General features: G+C 48.7%; 1 protein-coding gene across 1 annotated transcript; it reads right to left on the bottom strand.

The window, feature by feature from the left end:
* Positions 1 to 1,790: 1,790 nt before the first annotated feature.
* plod2 (procollagen-lysine, 2-oxoglutarate 5-dioxygenase 2) lies at positions 1,791 to 21,288 on the bottom strand (the record flags this gene model as incomplete). Its single annotated transcript, XM_080020308.1, has 19 exons — positions 1,791 to 2,997; positions 3,809 to 3,934; positions 4,098 to 4,244; positions 5,377 to 5,481; positions 5,746 to 5,811; positions 5,967 to 6,080; positions 7,578 to 7,640; positions 9,497 to 9,638; positions 10,238 to 10,363; positions 11,029 to 11,133; positions 11,681 to 11,802; positions 12,124 to 12,249; positions 15,765 to 15,866; positions 16,962 to 17,059; positions 17,167 to 17,230; positions 17,319 to 17,431; positions 17,861 to 18,024; positions 20,584 to 20,720; positions 21,181 to 21,288. 19 exons carry the CDS (start codon positions 21,286 to 21,288, stop codon positions 2,842 to 2,844), a joined length of 2,184 nt encoding a protein of 727 aa, XP_079876434.1. The 3' UTR covers positions 1,791 to 2,841.
* Between the last annotated feature and the right edge of the window lie 2,128 nt (positions 21,289 to 23,416).

Here is a 23,416-nt window from a genome sequence, read left to right on the forward strand (position 1 = left end):
CCCTAACGTCCTGTCCTCTAAACGTCCTGTCCCCTAAACATCCTGTCCCCTAACTTCCTGTCCCCTAACCGTGCTGTCCCCTCAACATCCTGTCCCCTGAACATACTTTCCCCTTAAGTCCCCCCCTTCCTTGGAAAAACAGGAGGTCGTCCCTCTACATATATCATTGTAAACATAACTATACGCCAGCAATGGGGCGTTGGCATCAGTGCCAAAACTGTGTGTAGAATTGGGTTGTCTAGTTTTACTCTGTTTCCTTATGCAACTAAACAAGCACCGTGTGTAATGGGGACACGTTCTCCGTCAACCCCCACCCCCACTCCACCGTGTCTCGACCACTTCTCAAACCAAAAGTTACGCCCTTTTCCCCTCCCCAAAAGTCAACAGCCCGGCGTGGGGGATGGTGAACAGTCCTGTGTTGAAGGCACAGAGACTCTGGGAGGGGGCTGAAGGGTGGAGGAGATACTGAGGGACGTGGAGGGTGGAGAAGAGGGTTTACAATGAGACCCGGAATCAGTGGGGGTGAGGGAGGCTGAAGGACAGTGGGGGTGACGATGGGGATAAAGGAGGGTGGGGGTGAGGGAGGATGAAGGAGGGTGGGGGTGAGGGAGAATGAGGGAGGGTGGGGGTTAGTGAGGATGATGGAGGGTGGGGGTGAAGGAGTGTGGGGGCTTCATGCTTCCTGTGGCAGCGTCTCAGTGACAGAATGTAAATGTTTTCACTTTGAGTTTCTCCTGCGATGGATCAATGTCACTGTTCAACTGCAGGAGCCACAAGGAGGCATCCAGCTGAGGAGCTGACCTCCTCCACCCCTCTGCTCCTCCTCCATCTCCTATCCACCCTCTGCTTCTCCATCTCCCCTCTGCTCCACCTCCTCCATCTCCGCTCTTCTCCTCCTCTTCCGCCCCTCTGCTCCTACTCCTCCACCCCTATGCTCCTCCTCCATCTTCTATCTCCCCTCTGCTTCTCCATCTCCCCTCTGCTCCTCCTCCTCCACCCCTCTGCTCCTCCTCCTCCATCTCCCCTATGCTCCACCTCCTCCATCTCCCCTATGCTCCACCTCCTCCATCTCCCCTATGCTCCGACTCCTCCATCCCCCCCCGGCTCCTCCTCGATCTCCCATCTCCCCTCTTCTTCTCCTCCATCTCCCCTCTGCTCCACCTCCTCCATCTCCCCTCTGCTCCTCAACCTCCACCCCTCTGCCCCTCCTCCTCCACCTCCTCCACCTCCTCCATCTCCCCTCTCCTCCTCCTCCACCCCTATTTTCATTTTATTGTGAAGCACTTTGTGTCTGGAGAGGTGCTTTACTCCGCCCGCACAGTTAGTACTATTTATATTCTACTGTGTACTTGAGGTAATCATCTGAACACACACTGTTTTGTGACTCATTTTCACGTCTGGAAGTTCAGATGATGTCACACATTTGGGAACTGAAGGAGGACTGTTACACACACACACACACACACACACACACACACACACACACACACACACACACACACACACACACACACACACACACACACACACACACACACACACACACACACACACACACGCGCGCGCGCGCTCTCACGGTCTCACACACACACACACACACACACACGCTCTCACGCTCTCTCGCACACACACGCACGCATGCGCGCACGCACACACGCACATACGCTCTCACACACACATACACACACACACACACACACACACACACACACACACACACACAGACGCACACACCCACACACACACATGGATGTGGTTTCAGTCCCAGTGGAAACTCCAGACGCTGTGACTGTTTTTGTCTTTTTGTCTTTATTGCTTCTACATGAATCGACGGCGGCAAAATAAGTCAAAATGTCCAAAGATAATATTGTTTTTTTTCCCATTTTTATTGTTTTTCATCAACAATAAGTTAAGCAACTTGACAGACTGAGGTTCACACTCAACCTTTCAGGAAACATGAACGTTGCAGGAACGTTAATTTCTACAAATAATTATTTAAAAAAAAAAAAAAAAGACTTTTCAAGTATAACACATAATTGAACTTCATTCAAGCAGAATTCATATTTAACTCTGTTTTAATTTTTTTATTTCCTGATGTGCAAAGATACAAAAATAAAGATCTCTGTTTCAATTTGGACAAACGTGTCGTTCTGGCGGATCGGGCGCCAAGACGAGTGATTACAACATGAACGGTTCCACGACCTTTGACCCTTGACCGCAGCAAGCCGGCCACGTGCCGTGAGGCCAATGAAAAGCGACAGTATTTCTTTGTTCAGATCCTCATGAAGCTTCAGAACTCCTCCAGACATTTCTATCCCCGGTCTTCACGGGTTCCCAAACCCAACCACACAAGGACCCGACCGGGGACCCGACCGGGGACCCGACCGGGGACCCGACCGGGGACCCGACCGAGAACCCGACCGGGGACTCGACCGGGGACCCGACCGGGGACCGTGTTTTATAATGGCCAATTCGGGTTGAGGTCGGTGGGATTATGAGATACATGTCCACGCCTTTCTATTACTTAAAGCCTTTCCCACTTTATCCAACATTGACAAGGAAAAAAAAAAAACGATTCAGGAGCAACATTAACATTATGGGATGTGGGGAGAACTTCCCGGGCCCTGTCGCGTTGGGGTTGGACCCGCGGAGCCGTCGGGCCTGAACGTCTGTAACGACCGAGGACGTCATCTCACTTCACACCGACTCTCATTGACAACTCATTGAGAAAACCACAATAAAAATATTTTGGGGCAAAATAAACCATCAAATAACAAGAAGAACTACAGAAAGAAAAACCAAAACTAATCGACCGAACAAAATGGCGACGAGGCGTTGGGGTCAGGGGTCGACGAAGGAGATGGCGATGTAGCGCGTCCCGTTGGTGGTGGGCAGGCCCTCGTGCAGGTGTGTCAGGCGGCCCGGGTGCATGAAGCTCCACCCCTTCCGCGGCGACTCGACGGAGCAGTTGTACCGGTGGAAACGACAGCCTCCACCCTGCAGGGGGCGCCAGAGGGCGAGAGAGGAGTGTTTGAACAGAAGAGAGAGAGGGAGGTCAGTTGGGAAGTGGCAATGGAGGTAAATTTATGATGATGATACGATGAACAGAACAAATGTTCTTCTCCTTCTTTGGAGGAGGAGGGGGAGGAAGAGGAGGTGAAGTCCTGAGTGTGAAGATCAGAGCGTGACTTTGGGGAAAACAGGAAGAGGGTTGTCCCCCTAAATATATCATTGTAAACATAACTATATGATGTTAAATAACTGCGGCTCTGCGCTCCCTCTCTGACGGCACCGACTGTGTCCACCGCGCCAGTGATGGGACGCTGGGACCGCTTCTCCACGCCCTCTTCCCCTCCCCTAAAGTCAACAGCCCGGCGTGGGGGATGGTGAACCGTCCTGTGTTGGAGGCACAGAAACTCTGGGAGGGGGCGGAAGGGTGGAGGAGATACTGAGGGACGTGGAGGGTGGAGAAGAGGCTTTACAATGAGACCGGGAATAAGTGGGGGTGAAGGAGGGACTGCACGCGTGCATTCAGTCCGGTTCAGACCTGGGGTCAGATTTTTGTTTTTGTCAGAGTTTTGTGACCCCTGTTCCACAGAAGAGACAGAAGTTTTCAACAACTCTTAAATCCAAATCTGGACAGAGGAGAAGCTCCAGCCTCAACATCCAGAACGTTGTTGTCTCTGAATTTGTTACTAGAAGTATTGCTAGTATTAGTTCTGGTACTAGTAGTGGTACTGGTAGTACGCTACATGGTTTAGCCCTGATTGAACCAACCAGCATCAATCCACTCCTAGTCTCCACCCACCTGGAAGTCCAAGCCCTTGTTGTTGAGAGCGATGTTGATGGTGAAGGTGGAGGAGTCGTGGTGCGGCCTCAGGTACGCCTGCCTCCCTGGGGTGTACTTCACAACGAAGTTCATGACGGCGTAACCCTGACAACAGTAAACACATGCTCGGTTCACCTGACAAGGAGAGGAGATCCAGCGCGGCGGGACTCCCACCCGCAGGAGAACTCCTCATGCATGTGGAAGCACGTCCTCCACCAGCAGCAAACTGCCTCTCAGAGTTGATTTACTGACTCCCCCTGACACTGACCTTGGTGTAGTAACCGGAGAAGACCTTCAGGGTGACGGGCGAGATGAACTCCCGGATGAAGTGCAGCCACTCCTTGTCCAGGCCGATCTGCTTCATGTGGATGTCGTCGGTCGGGACGGTCTCGTAGCCGCCCGTGATGCGCTTGTCCTGGCGACAGGAACAAACACAAGAGGACGATGATGACGATGGCGACGATGGCGAGCTGTGGAACAGATGATGCAACGTCCTGCAGCGCTGCCACCGCAGGCCCCGGGCGCATGCACGGTGACGTGTGGTCTGTGCGTGTGCACGAGTGCATGTGTGCTGGAAAACCGCAGGCAGCCCTGCTCTCTGCCTGAATGGGGGCTAATGAGTCGCTTCAGTCGCTGGGTCCCGCGTCCCAACAAAGTCTCTGGAGGAGCCATTTGCTACTCGGAGGAAAAAATCCTTAAATGAAGATCAATGACTAATGTAGTCCGACATAAAACAGACCACAGCCATTACACTGAACCGCGCGGTATTTCATTAAACAGCAGCTTCTGGAATGAGAACTGTCAGATTTAACACAGAAATGAACCACACGGCTTCTCTGGATCTAGGAGTTCAGGACGCAAACCTGATACTGGTGCTGGTGTTAAGGGGTCACATGGTGTAAAGTGGTCACATGGTGTAAAGGTATCACATGGTGTGAAGGGGTAACATGGTGTTGGGGGTCACATGGTGTAGAGGGGTCACATGGTGTAAAGGGGTAACATGGTGTTGGGGGGTCACATGGTGTAAATGTGTAACATGATGTTAAGGGGTCACATGGTGTCAAGGTGTCACATGGTGTAAAGTGGTCACATGGTGTAAAGGTGTCACATGGTGTAAAGGTGTCACATGGTGTAAAGGTATCACATGGTGTGAAGGGGTAACATGGTGTTAAGGGGTCACATGGTGTAAATGTGTAACATGGTGTAAAGGTGTCACATGGTGTAAAGGGGTAACATGGTGTTGGGGGGTCACATGGTGTAGAGGGGTCACATGGTGTAAATGTGTAACATGATGTTAAGGGGTCACATGGTGTAAAGTGGTCACATGGTGTAAAGGTGTCACATGGTGTAAAGGTGTCACATTGTGTAAAGGTGTCATATGGTGTAAAGTGGTCACATGGTGTAAAGGGGTAACATGGTGTAAAGTGGTCACATGGTGTAAAGGGGTAACATGGTGTAAAGTGGTCACATGGTGTAAAGGGGTAACATGGTGTAAAGTGGTCACATGGTGTAAAGGGTCACACTGGGGTCACGCTGGGGTCCCTGACCTCATGCTTTCCTCCGGACCAGGAGCCGTAGTTCTCCATCTCCTCCACGATCTCATCGCAGGCCTTCTCCGAGAAGACCGGGAACCAGAAGACATCTGGGCACGGCTGTAACACAACCAGACACACACACACACACACACATGCACACACACACACACATTTACTGTAATGCAAAGTCCAGATCTTGTCGAGCAGATGGCCTGACGGCAAACGGCCAACAGTATTATGGGAGTTCTTGTTCCCCACACACACACACACACACACACACACACACACACACACACACACACACACACACACACACACACACACACACACACACACACACACACACACACACACACACACACACACACACGGTACACCCACCTCTTCCAAGTAGTTTTCGGTAAAGATGCGTGTGTAGTTTGGGTGGATGTATTTCTCCTTCCAGTCCTGCAGTGAAAAGCCAACATTGTGTTTGTGAGACGCTCGACCGCTCAGCCGCACGACCGCGCCATTAATCTGAACGCCTTGAGAGACGCGTCTCCTCCGTCAGTCGACGGTTGTGTCAAGAAGGCGGAGAACGGAGCGGGCTGACGTGGTCTCACCGTGGGGTTTTCAAAGATCTGCCACAGGTCGCTGTTGTAGTGCGACGTGTTGTAGTTCGCCGTGGAAACCAGTCGTCCGAACTCCTGGCGGTTGGTGATGTACATGAAGATCCCCTGGAGGGTGGAGACGGTCCAGTTACTCAGGGAAGAGGACGTAGCTCCCTGCGGTGCACGAGGAGCTGCTTCACCGTCGCCCCCTCTTAACCCTTCGAGGAAAGGTTGGGAATTTGTCCCGTCCCCCTTCGAGAACCTTTTTTTTTTTTTTTTTTTTTTTTTCAGCCTTTTCTCCAACCGGACGCTCCATCCATCTGTTTTGTCTCCATCACCCCTCCCGACGGGGCGTTCGGTTGGAGTAGAGGCCGAAACCGACCCGTGTACTACATGAGGGTGGAGCAGAAAACAGGGAAGTAGCTTCAAAGAATCCGAAACAATTCCTTACAGTGTCAGTACTTCACCATCTACCGGGGGAGCAGCTGTTACTGGCGTCTCACTGACAAATACTGTCGCTCAGAGCAAACGACGACAAGCTTCAGTGTTTTCAACCACATCCAAGTGTTTTAAACACTGAAATCATGGTGTTGGGTTTGCAGGCAGAACTACGGGGAGGATGAGTCTCATATAAATAATCTCTGATTATTTATGACCTGGTAGGGTGGGGTGAGTGGGGGTGGGAGGGGTGGGTGAGTGGAGGGGTAGGGGTGGGGTTGGGAGGACAGGTGGAGAGCCTCTGGAAACAGTGATTTAATCCAGGGGGAATGCGTGTCTCAGTCGGGGTGAAGCAGGGAGGCCTGGGAGCCCTGGTCAGACGAGGCCGCCCGGACGACCGGCGTCGTCACATCGTCTCCAACGATTGTTCTGCAGAAATTCAAACGAATGTTTCGATGGAGGCGGAGGAATGCAATTTGGGGGGATTTGAAGCAGATGTTGCAGCGTTGCAGCCTGGTCTGAGGACAGGGGGGTGTGGCTAGGTGGTGGGGGGTGGGGGCGGGGGCAGCTGGTTAAATGTGTTTTCGCCGAGGTTTGGACGATGGGAATCAAGCTGCTGGGCGAGAGACCTCTGTCTGCTCTGTCTCTCTCTCTCTCTCTCTGTCTCACTCTCCCCAGACGTCTGTTTGTACGCGGTCTGAGAAAAACTTGGGGTTTTTTTAGCAGGTGTTTCCTCTCGCAAAAAAAAAAAAACCTCTTGAGATCTTTTTCTACTCATCACAAGCAGTAAATCAGTATCCATTTCAAAAGGGTCGTTCCCGGGAACCTGGTCGCGCACCCGGGCGTGACATCGTCTGATATCCGTCTCCCGCGGCGAAGTCATGTTTCAAATCGAATTTCTGCCGACGCTTCTGGAAACGCGGCGAGATGATTGCTCTGCAATTTTTCTTTCACTCAAAAAATTTAATGAATTTGCTTCACATCCTGTGATACGCTTATTTTCTTATGAATGAAGTGAAATAATAATAATAACAATAATAATAATAATGATGATGATGATGATGAGGATAATTTGCCGATGCTCGCCCACTAGAGGGCAGTTGGTAGCACATGTAACACAGTTTGACGAGCGCTGACCCCTTGGAAATGGACGCCGTACAAGTGTAAAGAATCAAACGTGGAAACCTTTGGGGGCCTGAGCATATGGAACGACTCCGGAGAAGGAGACTCTTTCTCCCTGTGACTCGTCTAAAATGGAGGAGAAGTTTCATGTAAGTGGAGGAACAAAAACTGAGGAACACACTGAAGGAGGAATGAGGAGGAGGAGGAGAGCGAAGCCCTTCTGAAGCGGAGGTCCGTCAGGGTTGGGGGGTGGGGGTGGGGCTGGGGGTTGGGGGGGGGGGGGGGGCTCCATGCAGGAGGGGAGGTTTGTAAGAAGGAGATTCAGAGACGGCGGCATGCCAAGGGTCAGAGGTCGCAGCCCACAGGACGACATGATGATGATATTTGTCAGCTAGCCAGCAATCAGTGTGTGTGTGGTGGGTGGAGTATGAGGGGACACAAGGAGCTGTGGAGATAAGGTTCATGCCTCCATGAAAGAAGAGCAAAGTGCTGATACTCGCCAGGTTCTCCTCTGCTCAGCCGGCTGCAGACTGGGTTCAGCATTATATCACATCAAACTCACTTCTACTTTAAGTCAATAAATGCAAGAACCTTAAAAGGCCGCTGTCCAATGGAGTGTTAGTCCATTTACTGATCACATATTTTACATAACTGACCATGTTCAGTGATGAGGTGAGAGACCTTCCTGAAGACCTCCTCCCTGCCTAGGGTGCTTCATTTTGCCGTATCTTTCACATTTGCTTCCCTCCATCCATCCCTCCTTCCATCCCTCCCTCCTTCCATCCCTCCATCCTTGCATCCATCTCCCCCTCCATCCCTCCATGTATCCATGCCTCCATCCCTCCATCCATCCATCCATCCCTCCCTCCATCCATCCATTCCCTCCATCATCCCTTCATCCATCCCTTCATCGCTCCATCCATCCATTCATCCCTCCATCCCTCCATCCATCCATCCCTCATCCATCCATCCCTCCATCCACCCCTCCAGCCATCCCTCAATCCATCCATCCCTCCATCCATCCTTGCATTCTCTTGCAGCTTATCTGGCTTATCAGAGCGTCCAAGACTTCCTTATCCCAGCAACTTCCTCCTTCTTCCCCTGAGGGATTCCAAGGCGCTCCCATGGTAACAGAGGGATCGAATCCCTCCAGCGGCTCCTTGGTCTCCCCCCTGTTGACCTGGTACACCCCCAGGGGGCATCCGGACCAGATCGACCAGCTCCACTGGCTCCTCTCAGTGAAGGAGCAGCGGTTCTACACTGAGGTCCCCCCTGGATCACCAAGCCCCTCCCCCTATGTCCAAGGCCCCTCCCCCTATGTCCAAGGCTCCTCTCCCTATCTTTCAGGCTGAGTCCAGGAAGAACCTAATTTTGTCTTGTATCCGTGACCTTATTCTTTCGGTCAAAGTTCACCACTGGGTGAGCGCTGGAACGTTGACTGTAAATGGAAGCTTTGCCTCTCTGCTCTCTCCTCTCACTGCAGATGTCCCCCGTGATAACCACGGCCGGGCGGACTCCCGTTAGTTTGACGGCCTGCGGCAACGTTAAGTAACTTCGACAAGAATAATGTGTCACCGTCGATGTGACTCGGAGATCATTTTGAGGTTTCTCACCAAATTTTCCAAAACCCGGAAAATAGAGACAATATCTAAAACAAATCTATAAATTTCATCAGGAAGTCATCATCAGGAGAATGGTCAGAAACGTCAAATGTGCAGACAAGTGAATGGCTAAAACCTAATTTGACTCTGTTTTGGTCTTTTAAATGTTCTCTATACATATAGACTAGAATGCACAATGTGAACACATACACTTAAATATATATACAATATCTAAATAGTATCTTTACAATATCTATAGGATATCTATACTATAGCTATATGATATCTATACTATACCTATATGATATCTATACTATACCTATATGATATCTATGTAATATCTTTCCAATGATGTGTTCAGATGGGGCGGGGCCTTCTCACCAGCTCTCTGGCGTTTCTGCACAAGGCCATGTCAGGATCCAGCTTCTCCAGAACAAAGTGGTTCCTCTCCTTCATCTCGTTCCTCAAGGTGCCGCCCTTGATCAGGTAGATGTGCGCCATGAAGGGAATGTTCCAGACTCCTCTGGAGGAACCAGGAAAGGCCTTGAGTTAATGTCCAGGTTGGGTTCCAGGACTCTGTGGGTGGGACCTTGGAAGAGCTGCGATCCATCTAACCCTAACCCTCACATAAGCAACAATCATCATCACTTTGTTGTGGCGTGAACATGAATAGACACAAAAACTTCTTTAAAAGAGTAGTAATATGGTATTTTACAAGTATCACTATGTTGGTGACGGTACGTCGGCTGGGGCCGAGGGCCCGTCCACCAGATGAATTTGCAGAGAAAGGACCCGAAACTAAACTGTTGTGAGAGAATTCATGAAGAATGAAGTGCATTGAGGAACAGTATTTTCAGATAAATCATCGTGAATCCACTGAAAAGGGCTCTGAACTACGACGAGGATTATTTTGAGAATTATCTGTGAATTTCTTGGTGCAGTTCCAAGACCAATCATCTAAATAGTTTGATATTAACTTATTTATATGAAATGGATGATGCCTGTAAGGTCCATAGGTCCTGTACATGCTTTATATGTGCGACTCTCTGGGGACGTTTCTCAGGCACTTAGTGGGTCAAATACAAATGACGAGGTCCAAAACCCGGTTGGACACTGACTTACGCTCGCTTGCCCTGCACGATGTCCACATAGTCCTCGGAACGGGCGTAGTAGCCGTCCAGGCTCAGAGCGCCCCAGAAGTTGGACCACAGCTTCCCGTGACGAGTGACGAGCGGACCGATGATCTTCCTGTCAGAGAGAGAGAGAGAGAGAGAGAGTCAGTGCAGACAAAGGTCTCTCGCCCCGCAGCTTGATTCCCATCGTCCAGAGAGGGAGAGCTGTCACTCTGGACCAAACCTCCCATCCCTCCAGAACCCTCCGTGAGGCACTGCGGTGGGGGGGGTGGCCTGCTTTGCAAACCAGACGTTTAAAGGACGCGTCGTCTGCTCCGCCCGGTTCCTCTGGTTCCGTGACTCCCGGCGTCCCTTGAAGACTTGTGGCCTTCGCAGCTCCAACCACAGCGAAGGACTCGAGGAAACGCGGACTCGTGGGAACATCCAGAACCGACCGCACGCTGACCCACGGGGTGGACCGCTTTGGAGGCTGCGTGACAACACCACCCACGGGCTTCTGGCCTCTGATCAGTGAAGATAGATCCCAGAGCAAACTCCGGTCGCTGGAGTTGCGAGCCGGCTTTACAGAGACAACTCGAATATGTTTTTTGGGGAATATTGAAGAAGCAGGAAGCGAGACGTCTATTTGAAACCCTCCAATCACCCGGCTGCAACGTTCTTGTGGTTTTGCTACTTCAACAACTCAGTTTCAAAACCAAACTCTGCCCACAGAGAAAACAGCGACCTGGAAAGCTGCTGGTTCCTCCTCAGCGCCCCCTGTTGAGGTGTTGCGGTCCGTACCTGTTCTGCTCGATGAGGACCTTCAGCGTCTGGCGGTTCGTCAGCATCACGTCCGAGTCGACGCTCAGGTAGAAGTCGCAGGCAGAGTCCTGGCGGCAGAGATCCCTAGAGCGGGAAAACAGGTCAGAGGTCAGTCCCATTAGAATCCTAATCTGTGATTACACACCACCACACCACGATTACACACCATGGTGCTATTCCAGGCAGAGTAGAGGCTGCTGATAAACCAGACCCTATATCTTTATTAAGGCGGTAATGGATGGGATTTCCTTCTGATGGAACTCCTTCACCCTGTAACCGTGACGGCAGAAAAGGGCGGAGTCCACCAAAAACTCCATTCCCCTTCAGGAAAAGGTCATAAAACTGCAGTAATTTTCAGCTAAACCTTATTTTTCGATCATTGGGAATCAGCCCGAGTGAATGTTCAACGTTCGATGAGATCAGTCATCCATCCCAGTCCAATGAGAAACTGTGTCCTATGTGTACTACCAATTAGCTAACTAATTACCAGATACAGAGCTAAGTATTTACTACTCCCTACCTATTACCCTCCCTACCGCATACCTCACTATCATGAGCTAACTATTAATAAATATCTCCATGGAAAGTAAAAGTGTGTTTTTTTCCCTCATAAACTGATTTGTGCACGTACAAGCCCATGTTGCGGGCCTCGCCCTGGCTCACGGCCTCCTCCGGACCCACGACCTTGAAGCTGCTGTAGAGGTCGTGGTTCTCCACCCAGAAGCTGTGGATGTGCTTCTCGTGGTACACCTCCTGGGGGCGCCGCAGAGCTCGTTAGAACCAGATCCAGGACCAGTTTATCATTACAACTTTACATTTTAAGTACATGCGAGGGATTTGTCGTGGAGAGGATTGGTGTCTTTCAGACAATTAGTAAAAAAAAAATCGAAAAACAGTCTGAAAAAATAATTCTAAAAATAAAATATATTTTTGTAAATAAATACAAATATATTTTGTGTGTGTGTGTGTGTGTGTGTGTGTGTGTGTGTGTGTGTGTGTGTGTGTGTGTGTGTGTGTGTGTGTGTAAATATGTATATGTATATATATATATATATACACAGTATATATACTGACGTTGTTGTGGATGAAGACGCTGACTCTGTCCTTGGGATAATCCAGAGCTACGAGCCGCTGCAGGACCTCGGGGAGGAAGGGTGTCGGCTGCTCAATAAACACTGCCAGCAACACCCGGGGGACTCTCTTTTTGGATAAGAGGGAAAGTTGAGAAAGTTAGGATCCATTTAAACAACACGGCGGTTGTTGATCATCCATTAAAACCTCAGTCGCACGTCACATAAACAGAGGAATTCCAGACGCTGCACAGATGATTCATCTGTTGCCCAGTTCATCTGTCGGACATCGGCGCTTAATAACTTTACTAACTTTAATAACTTTACTAGTTTCACTAGCTTCACTAACTTTACTTACTTTACTCACTGTACCAGATGTATTCAATCCACAAACTATACAAATGGTATTAACTTTACAGAACTTTACAAACGTTACTTGACTTATTACATTTCACTGCATATATGTATGGAAGTATGTATATGTATGTGACAAATAAAAATCTTGAATCTTGAATCTTGAAACTTTATTAACTTTACTAACTTGACCAACTTTACTCACTCTACTAACTTTATTAACTTTACTAACTTAACTAAATCGACTAACTTTATTAACTTTACTAACTTGATTTACTTTATTAGCGTTATCAACTTTACTAACTTTATAAACTTTACAAAACTGTACTCACACGACAAGCTTTACTAGCTTTACTAGCTTTACAAGCTTTACTAACTGTACAAATTTTACAGTACTTCACTAACTTTACTGATTTTATAGACTTTATGGCACTTTACAACACTTTGCGACACTAAACTAACTTTATTAACTATACTAGCTTCACTAACTCTATTAACTTCACTTACTCAACAAGCTTCACTAACTTAACAAGCTTCACTAACTTTATTAACTTCACTAACTCAACAAGCTTCACTAACTCAACAAGCTTCACTAACTTTATTAACTTCACTAACTCAACAAGCTTCACTAACTTAACAAGCTTCACTAACTTTATTAACTTCACTAACTTAACAAGCTTCACTAACTTTATTAACTTCACTAACTTAACAAGCTTCACTAACTTTATTAACTTCACTAACTTAACAAGCTTCACTAACTTTATTAACTTCACTAACTTCACTAACTCAACAAGCTTCACTAACTTAACAAGCTTCACTAACTTCATTTACTTCACTAACTTAACAAGCTTCACTAACTTTATTAACTTCACTAACTTAACAAGCTTCACTAACTTAACAAGCTTCACTAACTTAACAAGCTTCACTAACTTTATTAACTTTACTAACTTAACAAGCTTCACTAACTTAACAAGCTTCACTAACTTTATTAATTTCACTAACTTCACTAACTCAACAACATTCACTAACTCAACAAGCTTCACTAACTTAACAAGCTTCACTAACTCAACAAGCTTCACTAACTTAACAAGCTTCACTAACTCAACAAGCTTCACTAACTTAACAAGCTTCACTAACTCAACAAGCTTCACAAACTTAACAAGCTTCACTAACTCAACAAGCTTCACAAACTTAACAAACTTCACTAACTTAACAAGCTTCACTAACTTTATTAACTTCACTAACTTCACTAACTCAACAAGCTTCACTAACTTAACAAGCTTCACAAACTTAACAAGCTTCACTAACTTAACAAGCTTCACTAACTTTATTAACTTCACTAACTTCACTAACTCAACAAGCTTCACTAACTTAACAAGCTTCACTAACTTTTTTAACTTCACTAACTTCACTAACTTCACTAACTCAACAAGCTTCACTAACTTAACAAGCTTCACTAACTTAACGAGCTTCACTAACTTTATTAACTTCACTAACTTAACAAGCTTCACTAACTTTATTAACTTCACTAACTTCACTAACTCAACAAGCTTCACTAACTTTATTAACTTCACACACTTTAAAACCAGATTTTATGAGACATTATTATTTGTGGACGTTTGCTCGGAACAGAATCAAAGGTGAGGTTTGAAAACTGAAGCGTGGAAGAGGTTGGATCTGAATGAATATTTCCAGGATTATATGAAAGGATGAATTGCAAATAAAATCAACTTTGTTTCAGTTATCGTAACGTTGCTTTTTCTCCGGTTCAGGGCGAGTCCACGATGGAACCCAGTCCAACACAACACTGTAATTAGTCAGTGCCACAAAGAGGCTAACGAGGGGAAAGAGGGGGCACCAGGAACCTGAACGGACCGTCCTAAATACCTAGTGACACAGGGAGGGGGGGGTGGGGACTGAGAGAGAGACAGACAGAAAGAGAAGGACTGAGAGAGAGAGAGAGAAAGAGGCAGGCAGACAGACAGACAGGCAGACAGAAAGAGAAGGACTGAGAGAGAGAGAGAGAGAGGGAGGGAGGGAGGATGGAGAAAGAGAGAGACCACAGAAGACTTGACCAGAGTTCTCAAGCATCACTGACAAAGACACAATGAGGGACACTCGGCCCGTGCACACGCCTCTCGTGCACACGCCCCTCGTGCACACGCCTCTCGTGCACACGCCTCTCGTGCCCACACCCCTCGTGCACACTCCTGGCCGTGCACGTGCCCGGCCATGCAACGTGGCAGCAGCATAATGCGTCTCTGTGCACCCCCGACACTCTGGACACTGGCTCAGTGTTCTGACCCGACGTCCCAGAGCCCCGCCCCCTTCTCACATGCCCCGCCCCCTTCGCCCATGCCCCGCCCCCAGGACGGAACCAAGGTGGCGGCTTTCGGTTCCGACGGCGTCACAGAGAAACCTTTGATTCAGAAGATCCTGCATGTGGCAGAACCCAAAGGCTTCTCTTTGCAATATTACCATGTGAATACATGAATAATCATAGTATTATTCATTAACGTCAATATATGATATTCATTCATATAATATAAACTTTTCACTATATTACCACATTAATCTATAATTAATTACACTACATGTATGTACTTTTTACTCTACTAGATGTGTGTACTACTTCTCTCTATGTGATCACACAGACACAACAATTCTGGATTTGTTTCTGTAGAAAAGTTCTTAAAGACTCTACTTAACTTTTAATACTTTAAGTACATTTCAGAGCAAGTACTTCAATACTACTACAAGTACTACTTCTTCTGTGCTTTTACTGAAGTAACCCTCTTCCCTCAGTCGGCCTGTTCTCTTGTTCCTCTGTCCTCAGCCCCGGTTCCTGCCCGTCTCTGCAGATGTCACCGTCCTGGCTGAACTCTGTGACACATGTCAGGCAAACCACCGTGACTTCCCACAGCGGAGCGGAAGCGGCGGACCCAGCCGCCGAGAGGCGACTCCCCTCCGACGCCGGGCGTCCAAAAACACTAGAAACCCAGAAACCAGATCCCGCACCGCAGAGGCTTCCTCCCACCCTGGCACGCCGGCGCCAAAGGTCCGGCAGGACCTTCGGGAGGACCTTCAGGAGGGCACCGGACCGGCTGTTAGTGGAAAGGGAGGATCCTCCTCCGCGCCCGGAATTTGGCTTATCTGCCGTTTTTAAATAGCACCGGGCTGCTTCCTTGATGGATGGACATTGGATGACTAAGCCCCGGTTCCTTCTTTAAACAGAGACAACGTTTCTACAGGGAAAAAAGAAAAAGTAAAAGAAAAAAAAGCAAGACTTACTTCCATCTGGGAAAACTCCACCACATTCTGGTCACAGGTTCTACACCCGCCTTCGTAGTTCCACACGTTGGGGACGTAGTTCCCCAAGTAGTTCAAATAAATCTGAAAGATTCCAAAGTTAGAGATGAGTTTGCGGCGGTTTTAGAGCTTAGAGGTGAAATGATCTCAGATCCACAACAAGCTCCTTCCGCACGTGAGTCACTGGGATGTGTTCTTCATGTCGTTCTGAGTGTTTCAACATCAAACTACCAGGAACAAGAAGAGGCTTCCAGACACTGATGGTGTGAACCTGCATTTTACAGCTCCAGATGTGGGGAGTTTTGCGGGGGTCAGCTCTTCATTCTTCATCTCCAGAGAGGGGGGAAGGGAGACTTGAGGGGGGGTGGGTTGGTGGGTTGGGGAAGTGGGGTGGGGTGTGGGGGGGTGCTCTCTACCAAACACACATACCACACACTATGAAGTAATCCTGCTATGGAAGGCTTGTAATGGCCTCATTCTTTTGGCCAAACCGCCCTTCTCTCCACACAGGGCTCCAAGGCGAGGAGGCCAAACAGGGGAACCGCCGAGGAACCGGGGGATTTACACAACCCAGTGCTAGATCTGCTGGAGAATGTGTGTTGGACAGCGGCCCAAACCCTGCAGCAGGAGGGTGAGACCTTCAGACTGAGGAGGGAGGGTGAGACTTTCAGACTGGGGGGGGTGAGACCTTCAGGCTGAGGAGGGAGGGTGAGACTTTCAGACCGGGGGGGTGAGACCTTCAAACTGGGGGGGTGGGGGTGAGACCTCTAGGCTGGGGAGGGAGTGTGAGACTTTCAGACTGGGGAGGGTGAGACCTTCAGGCTGGGGAGGGAGGGTGAGACATTCAAACTGGGGGCGGGGGGGGGGGCTGAGACTTCAGGCTGGGGAGGGAGTGTGAGACCTTTAGGCTGGGCAGGGAGTGTGAGACTTTCAGACTGGGGGGGGGGTGAGACCTTTAGGCTGGGGAGGGAAGGTGAGACTTTCAGGCTGCGTGGGGGTGAGACCTTCAGGCTGTGGAGGGAGTGTGAGACCTTCAGGCTGGGGGGGGGGGGGGGGGGGAGACCTTCAGGCTTGGGAGGAGGGGGGTGAGACCTTCTGGTTGGGGAGGGAGGGTGAGACCTTCAGGCTACAGCAGGAGGGTAAGAGAGGTAAGAAACATTTGAGGAACGCTCTCCTCACTTTGGTGTTTGCGTTGCCGTGGATGATGGCTGGCAGGCTGTCGTGCACCGTGTTCCGGACTCTCACTCGATCGGAGCCGAACTTCAGAAGAACTTCGTCTGAGGAGGAGGAAGAGGAGGAAGAGGAGGAAGATGAAGATGCCGTCTTATGAGAACAGGAAACGCATCGATCAACGAGGTCAAGCGGTGGAGGATCGGTGACTCACCGACGGCTCCGTTCAGGTTCTGGAAGATCTGGCACCCGTGGTCCAGCGTCACGTTGAGGCCGGTCTGGAAAACACCGCCAAGGAGGAACAAGGTTCTACAAGATGCTTCCTGCACTTACAGCCGTGTTCCGGCGCCGGCCGATTCCACTCACCCTCTGCGACGGGTCCAGGTAGATTTTGGTGTAGAAGAGCTGGTCGTCATCGTTGTCATGGAGATTCCACTGCGACACAATTTTGTGTATGTACGGAGCGTATCCTATGATACCTGCAAACCGCAGCACAACGCCGGGGAACACGTTGGAAACATCAAAGACAGGAGAGGGGCACTGCAGCACCAGAACCACACACCCAGAACCAGAACTACCAACTGCAGTATTATTTTTATGACTACTGTGTACCAAGTATCCAAGTACTCTGTGCCGAGTGCTGAGCGTCTCTGATGAACTGAAGTGAAGTGAAATAAAACTCCCCTGATGCTCCGCTCTCCGTGTAACACAGCAGTTCCAAGTGCAGTAAAACCTTCAACAAATAAAACTTGTAATTTGGTGCAAACTGCGGAACAAGGCGGCTGAATATAAACAGCCAGTCGGGCTATAAGCAGCCTGCGAGGCCCCTGGACCGACGTGTGTCCACGCACCCATTCGACCCTCCCGAGCCCCTGTCCGTATCCGTCTGTCTGTCCCAGCTGTCTCACCTCCTGAGTTGAGGTAGCGCTTCCCCCGTCGCACCGCGGGGTACTTGTCGGCCAGCCTCTTGTCGGGCCAGACCAGTCCCTCCGCGGCGAACACCACCCGGTGCTGGATCTGGCGGAACTTCCTGAGGACCTCGTCTGGTCCCGCGGCGAAGATCAGGTCGTAGCTGAGGAAGCGGGACAGCGGAGAGCGTTACCCGTCTGTCTCTACCTGTCTGTCTCTCATACCATCCAGCGGCTGAAGGGAGATCTGCCGCTACTTGTTGCAGATAAAGATCTGAATGTAAACAGGAACATTCTTCGATGTCCAGAACGATATGGAACACGTTTTCACACAGCAACCAGGCGGGAAAATACTTCAACTCTTCTTAAAGAGCAGTAATAAGTATTATATTATGTTCTATCAATATCCACCAACCAGAGCTCACAGGAACATGTTGCATTACATGGATCAAGTGTGGATGTAAACTGACATCTAGACCATACCTGTCACAGTGGAAGTACATGGAAGTACACTAACCGCTCCTTTCACTCTGTCTCAGATACCTGCGAGACCAGCGGCAGCCGCTTATTATGGGCTGTAATCACCAGAATTATTATAATTCTAATTGACACATCTACGCAGCGGGAAAAGCTATTTTGGTTCAAACTTTAATTATAGACGTTTAAATAGCGTGAGGACTTTAGCACGGCATCACAACGAACGTCCAAATGACGATCAGATATACGAGCTGATATAAAACACTGAAGTAGTGGAGACACAGGAATACTTTAAGTGGCATCATTATTCACACTAGCAACAAAAATATACATTTGTCTCGCTCATTTGCAAGGATACTTCCAAGAAGGGGGGACTAGGATACTTCCAAGGGAGGGAGCTAGGATACTTCCAAGGGAGGGAGCTAGGATACTTCCAAGAAGGGGGGACTAGGATACTTCCAAGGGAGGGAGCTAGGATACTTCCAAGGGAGGGAGCTAGGATACTTCCAAGGGAGGGAGCTAGGATGCTTCCAAGGGAGGGAGCTAGGATACTTCCAAGGGAGGGAGCTAGGATACTTCCAAGGAAAGGAGTTAGGATACTTCCAAGGAAGGGAGCTAGGATACTTCCAAGGGAGGGAGCTAGGATACTTCCAAGGGAGGGAGCTAGGATACTTCCAAGGGAGTGAGATAGGATACTTCCAAGGGAGGGAGCTAAGATACTTCCAAGGAAGGGAGCTAGGATACTTCCAAGGAAGGGAGCTAGGATACTTCCAAGGGAGGGAGCTAGGATACTTCCAAGGGAGGGAGCTAGGATGCTTCCAAGGGAGGGAGCTAGGATACTTCCAAGGAAGGGAGCTAGGATACTTCCAAGGAAGGGAGCTAGGATACTTCCAAGGGAGGGAGCTAGGATACTTCCAAGGGAGGGAGCTAGGATACTTCCAAGGGAGGGAGCTAGGATACTTCCAAGGGAGGGAGCTAGGATACTTCCAAGGGAGGGAGCTAGGATACTTCCAAGGAAGGGAGCTAGGATACTTCCAAGGAAGGGAGCTAGGATACTTCCAAGGGAGGGAGCTAGGATACTTCCAAGGAAGGGAGCTAGGATACTTCCAAGGGAGGGAGCTAGGATACTTCCAAGGGAGGGAGCTAGGATACACAGTGAGCAGCGAGGGCGGGGCTTCAGGGCTCTGACATGGTGGAACACAGGACTGAACTGACATTAACATGTCTGACAAAGTATTACATTTTGAACGGGCAGGTACTACTTTACTGAAACTGAAGTATTCACACTGTAATGTCACCTACTGCACAACATACGATCCCGAGAGCACCGTCTAGAGTACTGTCTAGAGTACTGTCTGGAGCACTGTCTAGAGGTACTCTGGGGGTACTTTGGAGGTACTCTGGAGTTACTTTGGAGGTACTCTGAGGTACTCTGGAGTTACTTTGGAGGTACTTTGGAGGTACTTTGGAGGTACTCTGGAGATACTTTGGAGGTACTCTGGAGGTACTTTGGAGGTACTCTAGAGGTACTCTGAGGTACTCTCATACTACTAAAGAGAGTGCTACTTAGGGAATGTGCTGCGTAGGGCTGTTACAAGCGCAAAATGCTCCTTTCACTCTGTCTCAGATACCTGCGAGACCAGCGGCAGCCGCTTATTATGGGCTGTAATTACCAGAATTATTATAATTCTAATTGACAGATCTATGCAGCGGGAAAAGCTATTTTGGTTCAAACTTTAATTATAGACGTTTAAATAGCGTGAGGACTTTAGCACGGCATCACAACGAACGTCCAAATGACGTTCAGATATACGAGCTGATATAAAACACTGAAGTAGTGGGGACACAGGAATACTTTAAGTGGCATCATTATTCACACTAGCAACAAAAATAAATATTTGTCTCGCTCATTTGCTAGGATACTTCCAAGGGAGTGAGCTAGGATACTTCAGAGGAAGGGAGCTAGGATACTTCATAGGAAGGGAGCTAGGATACTTCCGAGGAAGGGAGCTAGGAAACTTCCTAGGGAGGGAGCTAGGATACTTCTGAGGAAGGGAGCTAGGATAGTTCCGAGGGAGGGAGCTAGGAGGAAGGGAGCTAGGATACTTTCAAGTCTTAGGAGACATGGCCAACCACAACAGTAGGGAGCATAGGATGCGCCGTCGTCACATCAGGCGGTTCCTTGGCAGGAAGTAGCCTTGCTAACGAGACAGGAAGCCCCGCCCCTCCGTTCCTGCTCCTCCTACCTGTCCACCACCAGGACCACCAGGTCCTCCTGTCCAGCCAGATCCTCCATCTTGTCCTTCAGGAGGCGGACCTTCTGGCCCCCGCCGATGGACCGGCCCACGTCGCCCCCTCTCCACTTGGTCCCCGCCCCCAGGACCTGGACCGGATGGTTACGCTCCGTTAGTCACCACACCTACGTACCATCATCTGCTCACGTGACAAAGTGTCTGAAAGTCAAAGTTTTGTTCGAAAGCTTTTTTCTCTAATATTAAAGCTGTGGCGTCGCACGGTTCTCACGTATAAGATCCTAATTGTTTCACTCAGATGTGATTATCATGATAATGAATCATTCATTACTGTGATGTAACCGCCGTCATCCGAGATAATAAACTGATTTCAGTTTTTTAGAATGTGATAGGAGTGTGAAATAAAACCACTTTCTCCTCTTATAATATATTCAAATATCATATATATCTTATTTTAATTATTTAATTATTATAATATACAAGAATTATAGATGTTATTATTTGAGCGCTCGCTATGTTCACGTTTTCTCTCATCACTGGTTGCCAGTGCTCTGATTGGCTGTGCTTCTCGGAGGGGGTGGGGCTTGCTACCTGGACGCTGTAGTTGAAGTAGTTTGCAGACTGCAGGAAGCGGGCGAAGCCGTCCGTCTCCTCCGTCGCCACGGTAACTACCAGCAGCTTCTCTGTGGAAAGCATCATGGGAAAAAGAAGGTTGCAGATTACAGGGTGGGGTTCGAACCCACAGCATGGCGGTAACCATGGAAACCCACATGTCGTCGGAACAATAGTGGACCGGGATCCAAAGTACACAAAGATTTATTCCAGAAATAAACAGTTCTAATTTCAGGAAATACACACCAGAAACACGAAACCAAAACCAAAATACTGCGTCTGGGTGCGTAATCTAACTATAAAGGAAGGGAATCTCTGTCTGTCTGTCTGTCTGTCTGTCTGTATGGATATCTTTCAATGAACTTCAGGACCATTCATCTCATCTACTTCACACTTGTGTTTTTCTAGGAGTGTACAATGCAGTGTACAATTTGGAAATGACACGCGAAATAACAATAAACTTTGAATAAGCAGCGAGGGCGGGGCTTCAGGGCTCTGACATGGTGGAACACAGGACTGAACTGACATTAACATGTCTGACAAAGTATTACATTTTGAACGGGCAGGTACTACTTTAGTGAAACTGAAGTATTCACACTGTGATGTCACACACTGCACAACATATAATCCAGAGAGCACTGTCTAGAGTACTGTTTAGAGTACTTTCTAGAGTACTGTCTAGAGTACTGTCTAAAGTACTATCTAGAGCACTATCTAGAGCACTATCTAGAGTACTGTCTAAAGTACTATCTAGAGCCCTGTCTAGAGTACTGTCTAGAGTACTGTCTAGAGCACTGTCTAGAGCACTGTCTCAAGTACTGTCTAGAGTACTGTCTAAAGTACTGTCTAGAGCACTGTCTAGAACACTGTCTAGAGTACTGTCTAAGTACTATGTAAAGTACTGTCTGGAGTACTGTCTAGAGCACTGTACTCTAAAGAGTACTATATAGAGTACTGTATACAGTGCTGTATAGAGTACTGTATATAGTAGTGTAGAGCACTGTACTGTATACAGTACTGTGTACTGTATACAGTACACAGTCCCTCTATGTATACACTGTATACAGTACTGCATTGTGTACTATGGGTCTGGAGGACGGGGCTGCTGGTTAATGGGGGTTAAACTGAGGTGATGGGTGGAGGTGGAGGGTGTTGTATGACAGCGTCTGAAACAAGGCGCCGCTGCTTTCCTCTACCTCAGCACACAGGAAGTAGCCGCACCCTGGGATGGCGCTCCACAGACCTTCGGGCCCTTCGGCTGTTGGCTGCCCAATGGTGATGAGGCTGTTTTTTTTTTCATTTTTCATTTCATATGGAAAGCAATCGGCAACTGGGCAACAAGACCACACCAGCTGGTTGCCAAAGAGCCAGACCCTGCTGATATTTAACCATCCTTTAAATGAGTGTTTTCCATCTCATACTTGACTGAGGTTCACTTGTAAAATCACACGTGTTCATAATAAAAACATTTCACTGTGTTTATCCCTCATCAGCCGACCCTTAAAACAGCAACATGTGACGGTGTCAGTGCCACAGTCGTCTGGTTTATTGGACGGGCGGCCACGTTGGATGCAGAGCAAATCACACCTTGACGTCGACCTGCGCTTCAACTCTCTGTCGCCGGGGAGACGTGTACAGCTCTCCCGTTACCGTGACGACATTTTGGGCAGAGCTCAGCGCTAATGTGCTTTCCAGATGCGGAGCAGATGGAACACTCGAACAAGCAGAACACCTGAAACCAGAACAGCGGAGCGACCTGCTCTCCGCTCTAAAATAGCCTCTCTATCCTGGCGGCTCTATCCCAGTCACGTTAAAGTAGCCCCTCTATCCTAGTCACGTTAAAGAAGCCCCTCTATCCCAGTCACGTTAAAGTAGCCCCTCTATCCCAGTCACGTTAAAGTAGTCACTCTATCCCAGTCACGTTAAAGTAGCCCCTCTATCCCAGTCACGTTAAAGTAGTCACTCTATCCCAGTCACGTTAAAGAAGCCCCTCTATCCCAGTCACGTTAAAGTAGCCCCTCTATCCCAGTCACGTTAAAGAAGCCACTCTATCCCAGTCACGTTAAAGTAGTCACTCTATCCCAGTCACGTTAAAGTAGCCACTCTATCCCAGTCACGTTAAAATAGTCCCTCTATCCCAGTCACGTTAAAATAGTCTCTCTATCCTAGTCATGTTAAAGTAGCCACTCTATCCCAGTCACGTAAAAGAAGCCAC

This window comes from Zeus faber (assembly GCF_960531495.2).
Source record: "Zeus faber genome assembly, chromosome: 19".
Classification (NCBI taxonomy): Eukaryota; Metazoa; Chordata; class Actinopteri; order Zeiformes; family Zeidae; genus Zeus; species Zeus faber.